Source organism: Pygoscelis adeliae, unplaced genomic scaffold, assembly GCF_000699105.1.
Source record: "Pygoscelis adeliae isolate BGI_AS28 unplaced genomic scaffold, ASM69910v1 Scaffold85, whole genome shotgun sequence".
NCBI classification, from domain to species: domain Eukaryota; kingdom Metazoa; phylum Chordata; class Aves; order Sphenisciformes; family Spheniscidae; genus Pygoscelis; species Pygoscelis adeliae.
The window spans coordinates 807,161-823,813 of NW_008824900.1; the positions used below are offsets into that span (position 1 = coordinate 807,161).

A 16,653-nucleotide genomic window follows, 5' to 3' on the forward strand; every position below is an offset into this window, starting at 1 on the left:
GATAAAGTACATTTATTGTTAAAAACCTCCAAGCTGCTATGTCTGCCCTAGCTGCTGCCATGACATAGCGTGAAGCTGTCATACAGAGCACAGCTCAAGTCCTGCAAGACTCGTCAGCTGCAAGAGAAGTGTCCCATTGCTGCCATCTCTCTCTCCGTTTTCTTGTCTACAACACTCACAAATTTGTTTCCTCGTAAATAAAACCTGAGAGGTTTCTGTGCCCACTCTCCCCTGTTGCCAATACCAATCCTTGTTGTGGCTACCACGTCCTGCTCCCCTGGTGGGTCATGTCCAGGTGCCATCCAGATGGCTGCATCTTGAGTCAAGTCCCTTTGGTCAAAAGCCTTATCAATCCCAAACGCTTGGCAGAGCTTGGAGGGCCCATTACACAGCTGCCAGTCCTTCAGCAGCTTTGTGGGTCCTTTCCTTGAAGCACTGCGCAGCTCTCTCATCGCATCTAAACCCTGAAGAGGTTCCAAAGAGCGAAGTAATACTGCGGCCCCTTCCCCTGTGCAGAACAAGAACCACGTGTTAGTACAGGGTTGTTCATCAAGAACGTCTCAGCTTTCAGCCCCACCACCAGCAGGAGCACTTCAGCTCTGAGCCTGTGGCTCAGCTTAGCTTGATGGAGCAGGGAATTGCCTGCTGCGCCCAACCACAGGGTCTGTCCTCCTCTTGGGCTGCTTCGCTTCAAGTGCCAGGCTCTGGAGTGAGCCGCTAACCCGTGGTCAGTGCACTCCCTTCCCTCTTCTGAATGTCCAGTGTCCCACAGCTGTGTGTCCTTTATGCATCAGTGCTGACTTGCTCTTCCCCAGCCCCACTTCTTGACGTTACTAAGTCTAGCTGCTGCTCCAAGGCTCGCCAGAGGGCAAGAGGTTTTTCTTATGTCAGCACAATGTTCAGGAATAAATATACATATGGTTCAGTTTTGGCACAGCTATCCAAAGCTGCTCCCAAACCCAGTGGATTTATAATAAACTCTGATTATAAGAACTCCAGCTAACAGAGGAGGAATGAGTCCGGATGCTGCCGGCAGAAAGAGGCAGCTTGCAGAGTTAGGCTGGACAAAGAAACCTGGGAAGGAGCTGCAGGCACCGGGAGCAGCTGCTGTCTGTGCTGCTGCTGAGGGAGCCCTGGCTGCAGGTGTTACCAATTCAAACACCCTCTTGGAGGTGTAACAGCAGGTGGGATGACCATGGCTCTGGGTAACGGCATAGCTACAAGGGAGAGCAATCCGAACCCTTGTGCCGGGGAAGCTCTCGCAAGACAGGGACGCGGGGCAGGACGGGGCTGCGCCGTCTCTGGCTGCGGGATGCACGGCCCCAGGAGCATCCCTCCAGCAGAGACCTTTCTATGACAAGAAGTGAAGAAAACTGACAGATTCTCTTCTCAAATGTGATTTGCCACCCTGTCAGGAGCCTTAGGAAACTCCAGCTCCCCACAGCTGTTGTGATCAGCTGCCCTCCCTGATTCTGGTGACAGTGAAGCAAAGATGCAGCTCTGAGCACAGACATTCCCCTGTGATGAGGATCTCCAGCCTAAGTGGGACATACACAGTTCCTTGATACTTTCCACTGGACAGCAAGGAAGGTCTTCTCATGACCTTGAGTGGGCGAGGAGAGAGCCTAGTAAAGCAGTCTGTGTGCTGCCCCACACAGCACCCCTTGTGCTGGGGCCGCCCACAGCATTCCTCCCCGCCAGCATCTTCGTGCTCGGTGATGCCGCTCCACAAGAATCCCCTCTCCCTCTCCAGCCTCAAACATCTGGAGCCATGCTCCCTCCTGGCAGAGGCTTTTTTTGTAGGCACTGATATATCCCTAAGGACCTACGATTTCCAAAAATAGAATCCCTCTCATATTTTGTATAAATCCCACACTAAATTACCCTCCTGAGCTCCCAACTGAGCCTATCAACTGAGGACCTGATTTCTGGCTTTTGTGAGGTGTGCCTCTTGCCCTGAACCTGCTCAGAGCCCCCGCTGCCCTCAGTACAGCTCGGTGAAGTCAACAGACTTATTTCCAACAGCTGTCAGCAATCTGTTCCCAGGCACTCCCTTCTCTAAGGAAGGGGATTGATGCTAATCTGGCAGCCAAAAGCTGCTTCCCTGTGCTACAGCGATTTAGAACTCAAAGGTCATTTTAGATTTTTAAGAACATGTTCCATGTCCTAATTCTGCTTTTCATCCATGCACAAAGAAACATCCTTCGCATCGGGATGCTGCCTCACCCACCAGGAACAACTGTGAGATTCTGAGCAATCCCTAATTGCACTAGTACTTGCCTTCATCCAGGACAAATGCAAGTGGAAACCGTGGTTACGCTTTAATTGAACCGAGTCCTTCGGAGTTCACGTGAAGAGAGACAACTGCAGGTGCTCCCAGAGCATCGGCAGAGCCGCGGCTGGGGGTACCTGGCATTTCTGTCTCTGGCTGCTCTTTCTGCACTTATACAAGAAAGTTTTCACACTCTTTCCTGGCCAGTTGCAACGCAGCCCCCTCTCTCCGCTCCGAGCCAGCAGCCCCTGAATGCGAGAGCAACACCACAAGAGCTTTGGGAAGAGGTGGAGAGAGCAGGCAGGATAAGAGTGCAGGGATGCCATGACAAGCTACTGCCTTCTACTGCCCCCACCTGTGCCCACAGCCCTGGGCTGATGTTCAGGTCCTCCTGAGCATACTTGCACATCAGAAGTTTTATTTTAACTACCAAAGAGTAGCTGAATCCTTCTGGCTCATCTCCTGCCTGCCAGAGTGCTTCAGCCTGCCTTCCTCCCTCTCCGCAGTCTGCAGCAGTTTGCTCTCAGGGGTTATGTGGCCAGTCCAGAGATGCTGAAGATCTACCTCCTCCCACGCCTAAGAGTCACTCCATGTAACGAGCAGCATTCGAAGCTAAAAGCTGGGCTCTAACAACGACACAGGGACCAATTCTTTCCCTGAGCAGCTAGGAATCAGAAAGCGATAGGGAAGTCCCACACCCCCACTGCGCAGCTTGCTGCTCCTTCCCTGGAATGGCTCCAGCTCTCATTCTTGGAAACCGCTCACTCTTGGCCGCTGGAGAGAAGAAAACTTTCTCTCTCCACCCGTCTGACTCACTGCTCCCGAAACACTTCCTTCAAAGTCCTAGTCTAGGATCCAAAAGTTAGAGGGAAGTCCACACAGTGTGACCCAGGTCTGGGTAGAGCATCACTGGGATGTCGGCTTTTACAAGCTATTCTTTCAGATCTGGCAGCAATACACACAGCTTGGCAAATTCCAGAGAAACAAATCACAGCAAAGTCAAAGAGAAGCTTGACTGGCATTTAGCCTCTTCCTGAAGTGAGGGAAGCCCAACATCCCTCTTAACCTTAGGGAAAGCTCTTTGTACTAAGATTATTTTGCTGCTCGGGATATACTGTAGGATTCATGCCCGCTGAAAGACATTGGTTATATTTTTTTCTATAAACTCTTCTTCCTCTATCATCTACGATTTCTCCAAAAAAACAATGTAGTGATGCCTGCCACGGCTTCAGGCAGTAGCAGTATTTGACCCAGTGATGGGAAGACCTCTCACAGTAAAATCCCACACGATGCAGCTTTATCTCAGTGATGTGCACAAAGATTTCCCCTTCCTCAGTGACAAAAAAATATTTGAGCCCACCCTTCAACTTATTATGGTTTTATGAACACAAAGATACAGTCAGGTGAACTCAAGTGAACACACTAACAGTCACAACTTCTTGCCCCAGCAAAGTGGCAAAACAACAGGCTACAGCTGAAGTGCTTCCGATGTCTGTTGCGGCATCAGGCTGGGCTGGGGACGTACTGCTGAGGACGCTGCAGCGGTGGTGGCTCTCAAGGCTTTTGTAGCTGCTCTACCAAGCACCTCTGCTGGTGACACACCTTTCTCTATCCCCGAGTGATAGCGCCGAGCCTGAAGTTTAGCATAAGCCAAATATAGAAAACAGAAGAGGTTTATTCTACCTGGCATCAAAACAGACGATGCTACAAGGTTATGTGTCAAGAGAGCTCTAAAGAGCCAGAGTCTCATGAGCCAAATACCCCATTCTTGACAAGCTAAGCAGAAGGGAGCAAGTAGGAGCAGCACATGGAGCTTTGCACATCTTGTATAGGCCTCAGATCCTGAGCTGATTAAGGACCAAGAAGGCCCCGGCATGATTCAAGTCAGTGTTAAACTACTTTTTAAAACAAAGTCTGCTGCAACAGTCCAATTCATGCTGCTTGCCTGGTCCCAACAGCACGTGTGCCTGGGACAGCCCTGTGCAGTGCCTGTGCCAAGAACCAGGCCACACAGGGACAGCGCGGCACTCTGATCCCTCTCCAGTAAAAGGACGGCTGCTCTCATTAAGCTAGCGGCTCCAAATCAGCTCTATGGTCACTCAGTTCAAGAGTCTGAGAAGCAGCAGGACAGCAGTCACTGCCAGTACTTAAGAGAATATACTGGTTTTCTGAACTGCTTGCCTTCTTCCCACAAGAATGCTGTAATTGAAGCAGCACAAGGACTTGCCTACACTACAAAACTAGACAGTTTAAGCCAGCTAAGAATTTATTTGTGATTATTAGTTTGTGCTAACTTTAATAGAGCACCTAAACCCACGCTAGATCTCAGTTAAATCTATGTGCTTGTTCCAACAGTCTCCAGAAATAAATGTTTTGTTAAAAATCAGTGTATGACTGCATGAGTATTTTGATGCAAACCACCCAATGGCCAAACAGAAACATCTTTCAAGAGTCATTTGGAAAATCTCTGGAACTGATTTCTCCTGAAATCAGCCTTGGGTCTTCTCCTAATTCTCCTGTCAGTATGAACTTTGCTAACATGTGTCCAGGTCAAAATTGAAATGGCTTAAGACAGGGTCGATTTGTGTGTGTTTGAAGACATCAGGGAACCCCCAAAGACCTTTCCCCTTCTCCACTGCTCCAATTTGCTGCAGCAATGCCATACAGTATTCCCAGATGCAAACCCCAACTACTCATATAAAGCAAGTTGCTCTGCTGTCCTGAAATCTGTGTGCATGTCTAGACTTGTTCTGCTCCTCCCCTCTACTTACAGGAAGATATAACAAAACTGGAAGAGATTCAGGGACAGGCAACCACGATGATCAAAGTTATGGACTAGTTTTGGAGCAAGAGCCTAAGGAAGGAATAACTAAGTAGATTAGAAACCTTCAGCTTGGAAGACAGCTGAGGAGGGTATATGAAAGATCCCGGGAGATCAGAGGAGGCAGAGGATGATATATGGGAATAGATGCAATCACCCCATGCTCTCCACTGTTTAACTCCTGGTGCTCTGCAGCTCTGCACTGCCAAAATCCAAGAAAAGAGTGCTGCAGCTCTGGGACATCACTGGAGATGTGCCCCTCGAAAAGGCAAAGCGTTTAGTGTTCTCTCAGGAATTTGTGTTCAGTCTTTCCAAGCGACACCTTCAGAAATATGTTCATATTCCTTTTATAGTCTCCTGGTCAGTCACTCAGGTTTTCGCAGCGTTCCCAGGCAGACCCTGAAGCACTTGGATATTTTGCATCAAATTCCCTGCACAAAGATGATGAAACTGATGACATCCGAAGTTCACGCTCTAAGCAGAGCGTGGTCTGTGCTACTAAGAGGGACCAAGCTATGCCACAACAGACTTTTTTTTTTGCCAGTGTTTCCTTGTGTTTTATGCACAGCCACAGCCAGATTCAAAACAAAGTTTCCAAGATCTGTCCCCTATCCAGAAAATGAAATGCTTTTGCCTTCTACCCAGGTGCACAAGTGCCACCACAAAAGACGACCTCCTCAATCCTTCCCTCAGACTAAACGACAGGACAGGCTTCTTCTCCGTCTACGTTCAAGTGAGAAAAACATCTCTGGTATGATTCATCCTCAAATTCTTTCTTTCAACACATCTGCACGTGGGCAAATACACTGCAGGAGTAAATCGTACTTACGCAGACGCCATCTGCGATACACCACATGCACAGCCATGCTATTTACTTCAGTGCGCTCCCGACAAAGCGGGTAGCGACAGCTGTGCTTGGTGTCAGCATAGCTGCACGTATGACAGGCTAATGGAGAATACGAACAAAAAATCCAACTCAATCCATCACAACAGTGAATTCTTTAACTGATTTTCTACCAAACTAAACACAGGTATAAAAGGGAAAATTTCCCAAAGTATAAATTTCAAAGAAATCTTTCTAGAATTCAAAGGCTAAGCATCTTTTTTTAATAAAAATTATTATTCCTAATATTTCAAACACTAAGAATCCCATCCTGAATAAAGAGCCATTCTGCTTTCATTATCTGAGCAGATTTGGCAGAGACAACATAATGAAATTCACATGTGTTCATCCACCAGACTCCAGACCTCCATTAGAAAGACGGGCTCTTCCCCCACAGTATAACCTGGCACTGGTTTTCTGCTTGGCGCCTGTCCAAAGGCCAAAACCTGAGGATTAATGGTCACTGTTACAGCATTTGCTTTCCACTTATGAATACACAAGCGGTGGCTTTTTTTTTTAAGCTGTATCTTTGAAATGGCGAAAAAGAAAAGAAATTATTTTTGAGATTTTTTTCTAACAAAATTAGTATTTATCTAAGAAATACCTGCTGCCATTTCAAGGTGTCTAATTAACCGATAGCTTTGTTGCAAGGCAGACAGTGTCATTCTTACAGGGAAGAAAAAAAAAAACAAGCTTTAGAAGTAACACTTGCATATTAAGAGGAGCTGTGGAAGGCGAGTCTCAGTAAATTCCAGAATAATTTGATTAGAGGTTGACTATATTATCTTGAGAATAATAAAAGAAGATTGAAGATTCTGTAACAGTCCGGGTATTTTGATTTTTTTTTTTGTTTGTTTTAAGATACAGTGAAGTGGCTAAAATGCTCCTACACTGACTCCTTGCTTAAGCTTAGGACATCTCAGACCTTTTTGTTTTCCCCAACATTTACAGCTTCTGAAGATAAAGTTTCTTGTCATGACAACAGATACCAAGATTTAGGCTGTCATTAGACTGCAAATTTACTTCTACATCACCACTTTCGAGGAACAAAGTTCACTGAATCACATGAATAAGGCAGCAGCCCAGGTCATCAAAACTGACAGCTCCATCCTGTCAAGATTCTCCTCCAGCCCTTAGTCCTTATTTCTGCACCCGAACAGCTCGTACAGCTCATGGCTGGGACCAAAACCCCACCGGGCTGGTCACTGTGCAGCTGGAGATGGGCCTTGCTTGTAATGTTGAAAGTTAGTAAGCTGTCGGCCCACGGTTACATACTGCTCACAATGGCAAAACCCAGGTCCCAAGGAAAGACTGTGACAGCAAGTCATTGACTTCACAGAGCCCATAGGGAGCTCACAAGTGACCGCAACATGGCAAGCGTAGCTTGAAATATCAGCCCCGTGCTATAGGCATTAAAACTATTTCAGCCTCAACTTACCTTGGCTGGAAACATTCACGCAGAAATAAATCCCATAGATCTGATACACGTACAGAGTTCCTGGTTTCATGAACATTGCCGCGTTTCGTTGAGTTTGCTTCCCACCTTTCGAGTGGGAAGCTTCATCTTCCCCACCCAGATAAGCTTCTGTTTCAACAATCCTCCCCCACAGTTCTCTGCCATCAGGAAGTTTGCGAACTAAAATCTGAAAGAGAGGTCAGAGTGCATCAGTTAGCAACCCTCTGTACAAAATAACCAGAGCGCAAGAGCTGCAGAAACAAAGAAGTCGGAAAAAAGGACCTGATGGTACTACATACTCTCCTCTCCACCTAGCAGTCCAGCCTGTAGGCTAACGTGAAACTTTTTCAGCTTCTACTGTCCAGGCCACAGCCCAGTACAAGAAGTTCCAACCTGTCGTTCACCCCACAAAATGCCTGGAGTGTCTAGATGCGACAGTATCATAAAGAACCAATATATGATCCTATATACAATAAAGCCCATAGAGTTGCTTTTGTGGTTATTTTCTGTATTCTCCACCCCAATCCACCAGGTTTAAGGCAAAAAGCACCACTCGTACCAACTCTGAAGCATTCTTTAGATCAGAAGAAATATGACAGTGGCACGATTAAATAACTACTATGATTAGATAGTCTCTCTCCACAGAGATGTTTCAAACAAGTCCTAGTCCCTAACCATAGAGAGAATCACGACCAGAGTGAGTATCAATGCTATTTCTGTATTTTCTGCACCGCAGAGAGCGGCAATGCAGGAGAGCTGGGAATTGGCTTCAGGCAGACAACAACAGAGCTTTGTTATTACAGTGTGTTCCCTGCTGCTGGTACCTCCTTATGGAAAGCAAAGCAGATGCAGGGGGAAAAAAAAAAACCTGACAGTGAAAAGATTATCTTTAAAAATAAAACAATCACTAAATTTCATACAAAGTTTTTTGTGGTTTGACCTGATTTCTAAACTTTTTATTTTACTTAATGTGTGTTTAAGAAATGCTGCAGTATAGTCTCATTGAGGCAACAGCTATCGGTTTAATTATACTATATTCAGTGCTTCCACATTTGAAAACCAGCCATTCAAAAATGACCTTCAAGAAACAAAGCTTAATTCCTAACAGATGTCTGTGCTGGATTGCTAATGCAGTTATTGACCTGACCCAGTACGGATGCTCCAGAAGTCAGTTTCAAATGCTGCAACTCCGGTATTTCAAGGTTTCGCTATGGCACTTCTGAAATTGTTGAGAACAATCAGTTATTATTTTTATGAAAAATGCAGTGCCTTCAGAAGAGCACTGGTGTTCAGCAACTGCCTGCGAACACCCCAAAAGCACACGCACGTGGCCACATTTCTCTTTCAATATGATGAAATGCAATGGTTAGGTTATGATTTTAAAAGCATGCAGGCATTTCCCCGACTCTTCAGACACAGCAAATATTCACAGTTAAACAGTTTAAAAATGGTGATCATTCACAATACCTCACAGTAAACTATTTTATAGAGGTTTTTATTTCTCACTGAGGACGTATCTTGGTGTTACGACAGTTCATTTTGAGAGGCCATTTACTGTGTGTTTGTTTTGCGGTATTTTTTTGCTTCTAAGAACTCAAGTATCGTGTTTAAGGTAAGCAATATTAATATACCAGGCACCTCCAAAATTTGGTAGAATGAAGATAATGAATGAAACACTAAATTACCATTATAGTTATAATTCTAAGAAAATGAGAGAATAGACTGGGTCATGGGAGTTACACTTTAAAGAAAATCTAAAATTAACATAGAAATCACTTGACTTGTAATTCTATGCCTAAATAGGAAAAGTATGGAATTAGGACTAAAATGTCGTCTGCCTGGGGTAACTGAATGCGTAAGGATGTTGGAGTCATTAAGACAAAAAAACGCATCAGTACTGGGAGACTTCAGGTACCCTCATATAGACCAAGTAAATATCGCAGTAGGACAGGACACAGGCTGTGTTTTTTTTAGACACCATCAAATACTTTGCAGAGTAAGTAACTGGGGATCTCAAAAGAAAAGACTAAACTCTCAAACTGATCCAGAGCAAAATGCAAAGTCTTCTCCAAAGACTTATCCCTGAAAAACAACTTTGTATCGTGACCGTGAAGTATAAAGTTCAGTGGCCTTCCACAGGCATTAAGGTCCAAAAATAATGTCAGAGTTCTGCTTCCCAGCAAAAAGGGGAAACTACATAAAGTGAGGAAGCTTGTTAGGAAGAACTCAAAAGAGGCAGCCAAAGGTTAAAGCTGGAAAGGCAAGCCTCTAGCAGGATGTCTCTAAAGATAGCAAACACACATGACATATCAGAGAGAGGTTAAGATAGAGCAAGAAAAACCCAGCAGGGTTAAGAAGCAGAGCAAAGGCGTCAATTACAAGCAAGACAATATCCTTAGAAAATAAAAAAAAAAAAAAGCTAGACACAGCAAGACAGGCCAAAGCCAACAGTTTGTGGAACAAATTCCTGAAGTTATCTAAACCAATGAGAACCCAGAGAGTCTGTTCACCCTACAGACAATAAAGGTATAAAAAAGACTCAGAGAAGATAAGACCACAGCAGTGAAACTAAAAACACATTTTGCAATTGCATTTAGGAGGTCTCAGACTGGAACCTTTTATAGGGAAAACACTGGAGGAACTCCTGCCCATGGAGACAGCAGGAGAGTTTTCTGAAGGACTCTCTAAGCAGAAGAGACACGTTTAACCTCCCCTACTGTGATTTCCAAAGGCTTTCAACAAGGTCCAAAGATTCCTCAAAGTTTCTGCAATGGGATAAGGGAGAAGGTCCTTTCATGAAGAAGTAACGGCTTGAAAACTCAGAAACAAAAGCTAGGAATAGCATTTTTCAGAGTGAAAAGAGTTTAACTGTGGGACTGTGGAGTCCTAAATGTCTCCACAGTAGGGCCTGTGCTGTCTTGCATATTTGTGTTAATAACCTCAGAAAGGTGATCGTTAAGAGAGCCCACCATGTGTACCGACAATATCGAGTTACTCAGAACAGCAAAAATAAAAGCAGGTGGTATGAGATAAAACTTCCAAAGCATACAGGGCAGCATGAAAGAATGTACCAAGCAGTCTGCTAAACTTGCAGATAAGAATGAAATATTCAAGTACACTATGACAGTGGATACTGGTCAAGAAAGGCCAAGGGCCTGCCATGCTATTAGCATCACAAGGTAGTAAAATGGAGGAGAGAAGGAGATGTTGCTGACTGCAGAGCATTACTTTCCACTGGGCTAAGCAAGAGCCAAAACCAAATAAAGGAATACCTGAAAGGAAAATAATGAGCCTGAAACAACCTTCAAACCACAAACAGCAAAGTACATCTCAGTGAACCAGAAAAAAGGGAGAAAAACTCCACAAAAACTAATTCTGAAATGGGACAGTAAACTAAACCTGAAAAATTACTCCTCTGACTTCATCCAGAACAGATTTGGCTACTAGTCTTTAAATTCCACTGAAAAATTACTCCTCTGACTTCATCCAAAATAGATTTGGCTACTAGTCTTTAAATTCCACTGAACTTAACAAGAGAAGGAATGAGAGCTGTATTCCTAAAATAGCAAAGCCCTGGAGTCAAATGGCAAAAAAAGGATTTCATCCTTATACGCTAAGTTATTAGCTAGCACATGCTCCAGTACAGTAATCTCAGCGTTCATGTCTTACCTGTCCCAGAAAGGACTTGGCCAGACTAATACAGGGCTGGTTGAAAAAATCTGCTTCTAGCTGAGAAGAATTTTTTTTCTCTATCGCAAAGTATTTGCTGCTTTTTGGAGAAGAATTCCCGTCAGGCATAGCGTTCAGGTTCTCCAAGGCATCAAAAGGAGGGAAGCTGGAGTTGCTTTGGAGAGCACTTAATTGAGCCAACAGCTTTCTTTTTCTTGGCATAGTTCTAGAAAATTGATATAAACGTAATTAGGAATATAAAACTTATTTAAAAGTAACTCATTTCCACAAACTCTTTTCATTTTTTACACATCTCTCCACAACAATGCATCTGAAAGCTGTAACTAATTGGACAACCTAGGCAAACTACAGAAGCAGGTGACAGATTTAGCTGCATCTACATCAGGCTAGGCAAATATTGGGCTCTACTGATAAGCAAGTAGAAAACCGGAGTTTGAGTATTCATCTTTTAAGGATTGCAGATAAAAAGCAACTCTGCTCCACTCAGCACTAAAATAAGTTTGCTAACTGTTAGGTTAGGAAATTCAGAAATTGAAAACAATGATGAACCAGTACTACATACTTTTTACCTAGAACTAACGTAAACTGTTAAGCAGACAGAAGAAGATAGGAAACAACCACCGCAAAAACTGTGCTGACTCAGAAAGTCCACAGAAGTAATGTATCAATCCTTTTAACCAGTAACGTAACCAAATTAGAATCTAAAACTCCACAGGACACAGAACATTTGAGCTGGGAGATGCCCTATTTACAGCCACAGTGACAAACTTGTTTATCATGCTGTAGAAACGTTTGTGTTAGAACCTCCACAAAATAGGCTTTAAATTCAACCTACCAGAAAGATGAAGAGCAGTCTGTTCCAGCCAACAGTATGTATTCGAGTCAACTACGTAACCTGAGATTGTTCTTCTAGGTTTGCCACCAATTTACTATGTGAGCTTCAAAAAGTTAATGTTTCTTTTTCTGTGCCGCAGTCCTTATACCTGTTGAACAGGAACAAAGTTATTTATTCACTGTATAAAGCACTTTGAAACAGGCTAAGAGATTTTGGAGCTGGAGATCACGATACCAGCATCATTAGCTCAAACTCAAGAACAATTTGCAGTTTTCTTTTGGTCTAGCAAAAGACCATCTCCCAGCTGGGGCATTGCTGGAGATGCTCTTCAGCCTTTTTTATACAAAAGGCTATGAAGTGGGGAATGCGCTCTTCCTATACTGAATACACAAAAAGCTGAAACCAAACTTTTTAAATTCCCCCATTGGGACTAAATTTGGAGAAGTGTCAGCCTCAGAAAAGGACTTTTACAAGAGAATGCAAAGACACCAGGTTTTAGAAGATGCTTTATCAGTTCTGAAATTCAACCACATGTAGATATAAGGCAAAAAAGCAGTTCAACATCATACATAATTAGAAATGGAGAAAAATCCTATATTCAGCTGAACCTGTAAGGGAAGTATATACATAATTAAGTAGCTGTTGCCACTCATTTTTCACCAGATCATCAGCTTTTAAAAATGACTACAAAAACCTTCACCATCAAAAACAATCTTTATCTTGCTCTGATGTTTCTCGCAAAGAAAGAGCCACCAGCAATAGTTTCCTTGAACTACACAGAAACAAATTCAGCATTGCTACACTCTGGATCACCAGTGCCAATTCCCCAACAGTGTTACATTTCACTTCAGAAGAATCCAGACACAAACATATAAAAATAGGCAGCTAAAAAAAAAAAAAAAATCACATTGGCATGACTGGCAGGGAGGTGGGATGTTTTTTTTTTTTTTTCTAAACATCTAATTCTTTATTGCAATAATTCAGTGATGCCAGAGACTTGCCACAGAATGGCCAGCTCCATGCCAGGTATTCTGTTCTGAACTGTGGCTTTCACCTGGTGGGAATTCTTAAAAATGTTGTCAGAAGTCACCAGCCCGCCTCAGACAAAATCGCCTGGCGGCCTTCGCAAATGAGAGTCCTGTCTAGGAGAAAGGGTGCGAATAGGAAATAGGGTTGCAGGAAGGAAGGGATGGAGGAGGAACACTTCCCCGTATCAGACTGACCCTCTAAAAGACTCGGTCAAGGGAACGCTTCACACTGAAGACAATACCTCCAGACTTCTCTGACAGTATTAACTGGAACTTCCAGTTCATCAGCCATACATAAAGACACGCTGAAAACATGGCCAGTTTGAGTGGAGCATTAACTCGTTTGGTAATTTGTGCTCTTATGGAATGCGACATCAGAAACAGGATCCGAGTTGCCTGGCACCTATTGCCTTTCAATTAAGTAATTCTTAAAAGCTGCAAGTGCGCTCATGTAAATGTTATACTGGCAGCCTTAGGGCACTTGTAATTTCATTGCTATGGGCTGATCCTAGACGGATCTCAGCACTTTCAACTCTCATTAGAAATAGCAGTAGGATACTGCCTTATAGTCATGAGAAATGGGTCACGTACAAAAACGTGATTGCTTTAAAAGCAAAAATGCAGAATGAGGGGACTGCAATACCACCTCAGAAATCCAGAAAAACCCCAATCTACCTTTTGTCTCCCTGCTTGTTCATACCAAGATATGAAACATAAAACTCTATGCCTCAAAGCCTATCTACACTTTCTATAAAGGATGTTGCTTGTATATACAAATCCCTTCTTGCCTATGAAAAAGCACACTGTAGAAGACTGCATATCAAGTACCCAAGCCCTATGTATTTGGGAAGTAAAAGACACCATCTCTTCACATTACAGGCAAATTCTGCAACCCTTCATTTCTACCTAGATTTTCTTGCTTGTATAGTAAACAAACTCTACTTCTGTGCCACAAATAAGAATCAGTTGTGGGTTTAATCACTTTTTACTAATCCTGTTGTAACCAAACTAGCTACAAGTTGTTAAGCACATGTGTGTACGCATGCACAAAAAAAGGTATGGAAGTCAGAAAAGGAAGATCAAGAGCTGAGTTAAGTCTGCACAAGTGCCTGAAGTGTTCAGGGCTGCTGGGCTCGTCTCAGGCAAGTGTTCAGGGACCCTGCAAGCCAGAATCAGGAAGACACTGAAAATCCGCATAAAATACAGCTCAGTGGCAGATACACCCTGTAGTCAAGGCACAACTGAGTCTACACAGGCTTCTTTAATCCTTATTATAAGACTGCATTTGCAGGTATTTCCTCATGTATTTAATGAACTTTCACTAAAAGGAGGTAAAAAAGAAAAAAATCCCACCAGTAATTTGCATGTACTTTTGGCTCACAGGTCCAGATACCTGCAGCTGCAAAGTTTTCCTCATGCAGATATATCTTTCTGAAAGCATGATGAAGAAGCGTACATAAGAACACATTGCCACTTCTGGCGAGACAATTCCTCATACAAATTCCCAGTTGTACAGATTTTATGTGGGAATACATGAACTGTCAATACTGAGTCAGACCAAAGGACACGTCTACCTGTATCCTGCTCTCCAGCACAGGTCAAAAGCAGGAGCCTAGAGAAGAACAGAATAAGCACACAGTGCTTCTCCACACATCCTCCGTATCTCTAGACCAGAACCTTCCGAACCAGGCACAGTTTCTGCGTGCTTAGTAACTCTGAGCTTATGCAGTCTTCCTGAGCCTGTGTAAAACTATCCAAACTGAGACTTTACTGATGAAGAAAGCTTCACAGAATTAGTCATTACGGCTCTAAAAACTCACTCATTTTGTGTGTGAAATTGGGACTGCTCCCCACCCACATGAATCAGTTTACATTTGCAATTCATCATCATCAGCCCTCTTCTTTACCACCTCAAATAATGTAAAGCCAGCTGGCAACATTGTTTTTCCAGGTCATATACAAAACATCCCTGCAGCGCTCCAATGGCGACCTCCAGCCACCATGAGGGCTGCCCATTTACTCATACCCTCCTTCCTCTCTTTGCACCAACTGTTTATTTATGACAGGGAACTCCCTTGTTATGTCAGGGGCTGCTCAGGTGAGGGCTCCTGTTTAAAAGCTTCCTGCAATCTGAGTACAGACTGTAAGCCAGACCTCTCAACATGCTTATTTAGACCTTCAGAGAATGCCAACATTTTTTTAAGGCATGACTTTCCATTACAAAAGCCACATTGGCTCTTCCTCACCATATAATATTTATGCAGGTGTCCAATAATTCTACCTTGCTATATTTTCTACTAATTCAGTTGGTAGTGGTCAAACTTCCTGGTCCGCAGCCCACAGATTTCTCCTAGAACCCTCTTTAAAAAGTAGTGACGCGTTTGCTGCTCTCCAGTCCACAGGTATTAGTCTTCAGTGAGAAGGGAGCGACCATCGTTAGCAGCACTGTCGCTGGGGGCTTCATCTGGTTCGGCAACTTGTTCCTGCCCGTTGTCTATTTGTTCCATAACCTCTTACCCAGACACTTCATTTTAAGCCAGGTCCTTCAACGAGTTCTCAGCAAGAAGGATTTCCATCCAACTTTCCTGTCTAGTCTAACCTATTAGTAACCAGAAGTAAGCTAATCAAGTATAGCTTCCTGGACAACAGTGTGAGAAGCAAGCAAAGAAAAGCCATCTTGAAAGAAGAGTGCAGGCAGGAGCTAATATACTATAACTATAAATATTAAGTCAATCTCTCCACAGACAGACTTTGACACTACGTGCAATCCTACTGATACCTCAAAAGTACGGCAAAATGAATGGTTTTATTCACCTCACTGAATGCTGGGGATGTCATTTCCCGCAAGACGTCCTTGCAATTCCAGTCCTTGCTCCTACTGCCTACTGGACATCTTGAGCTTTTTGGAACGAAAACTTACTCATCCTTCTGTAAAGAACAAGGAAGACAACAATGAGGGAGAGCAATGAAAAATCATGAAAAACCCAAAAAGCCTTCACAGCAAAATTACGCTCCATTTTGGTTGACTCTCTTAAACCAATTTGTTTTGTTCTGTTCCCCCCCCGCCCAAAATTCTAGCTGCTATTTTTAACTGAGTGCCAAACTTGCATATTAAATGAAAGCAAACAAGTTAATATAATACTGACAATGGATGTTAGCTAGCTCAGCCTTCTGAGATTTGAGTTAACCAAGCCAGCATTTAGTTAAGCAAGGCAGTATTTAGAGAAGCCACAAACACTGATCAGGAAATGGACATAAGGATTCAAAATCATCTGCAGTTCAGGGTTTTTTTCTTTATATCTACATTATCTGTAGCAAATGTACGTTGGGTATATTGGGCTAATCATCCAGGAGCTATAAGTCTTATTTTTTTTCCACTTATATGATGACAGCGAGAACACTCCTGATTTGTAAAGCACGCTGAAAGAGCTATATAAGGGGATACAGAACTAGTCACACTTAAGTCTTAGGTACCCATCTTATAAAACGACCCTAGAAAATACATTCCTTCCTCAATCTTAATATTGCATCAGAAACAATTTAGTTCAGGCATGGCAGTTTGACTCAATGACCAAAGATGTTTCACCAAAGCCTTCATTAATGCACTGACAAAAAGGAAAACTTATGACTCAAATGCTCAAACATCTGAACAACATCCACAAAGAGAG

General features: G+C 43.4%; 1 protein-coding gene across 3 annotated transcripts in view; it reads right to left on the reverse strand.

The window, feature by feature from the left end:
- Positions 1-16,653, reverse strand: part of MPG (N-methylpurine-DNA glycosylase) — a 16,861-nt gene continuing 208 nt past the window's right edge. The window contains exons 2-7 of one of the 3 annotated variants that reach the window (XM_009324708.1): positions 15,800-15,913; positions 12,527-12,565; positions 11,958-12,105; positions 11,102-11,327; positions 7,415-7,619; positions 1-508 (exon numbers count right to left, since the gene is read on the reverse strand). In XM_009324708.1, the coding sequence (XP_009322983.1) occupies positions 114-508; positions 7,415-7,619; positions 11,102-11,323 (822 nt within the window). In that variant the 5' untranslated portion in view covers positions 11,324-11,327; positions 11,958-12,105; positions 12,527-12,565; positions 15,800-15,913 and the 3' untranslated portion in view covers positions 1-113. Of the gene's footprint in view, positions 509-7,414; positions 7,620-11,101; positions 11,328-11,957; positions 12,106-12,526; positions 12,566-14,378; positions 14,446-15,799; positions 15,914-16,653 lie in introns of those variants that run through there. The other 2 variants (XM_009324707.1, XM_009324709.1) reach the window with 2 other exon arrangements.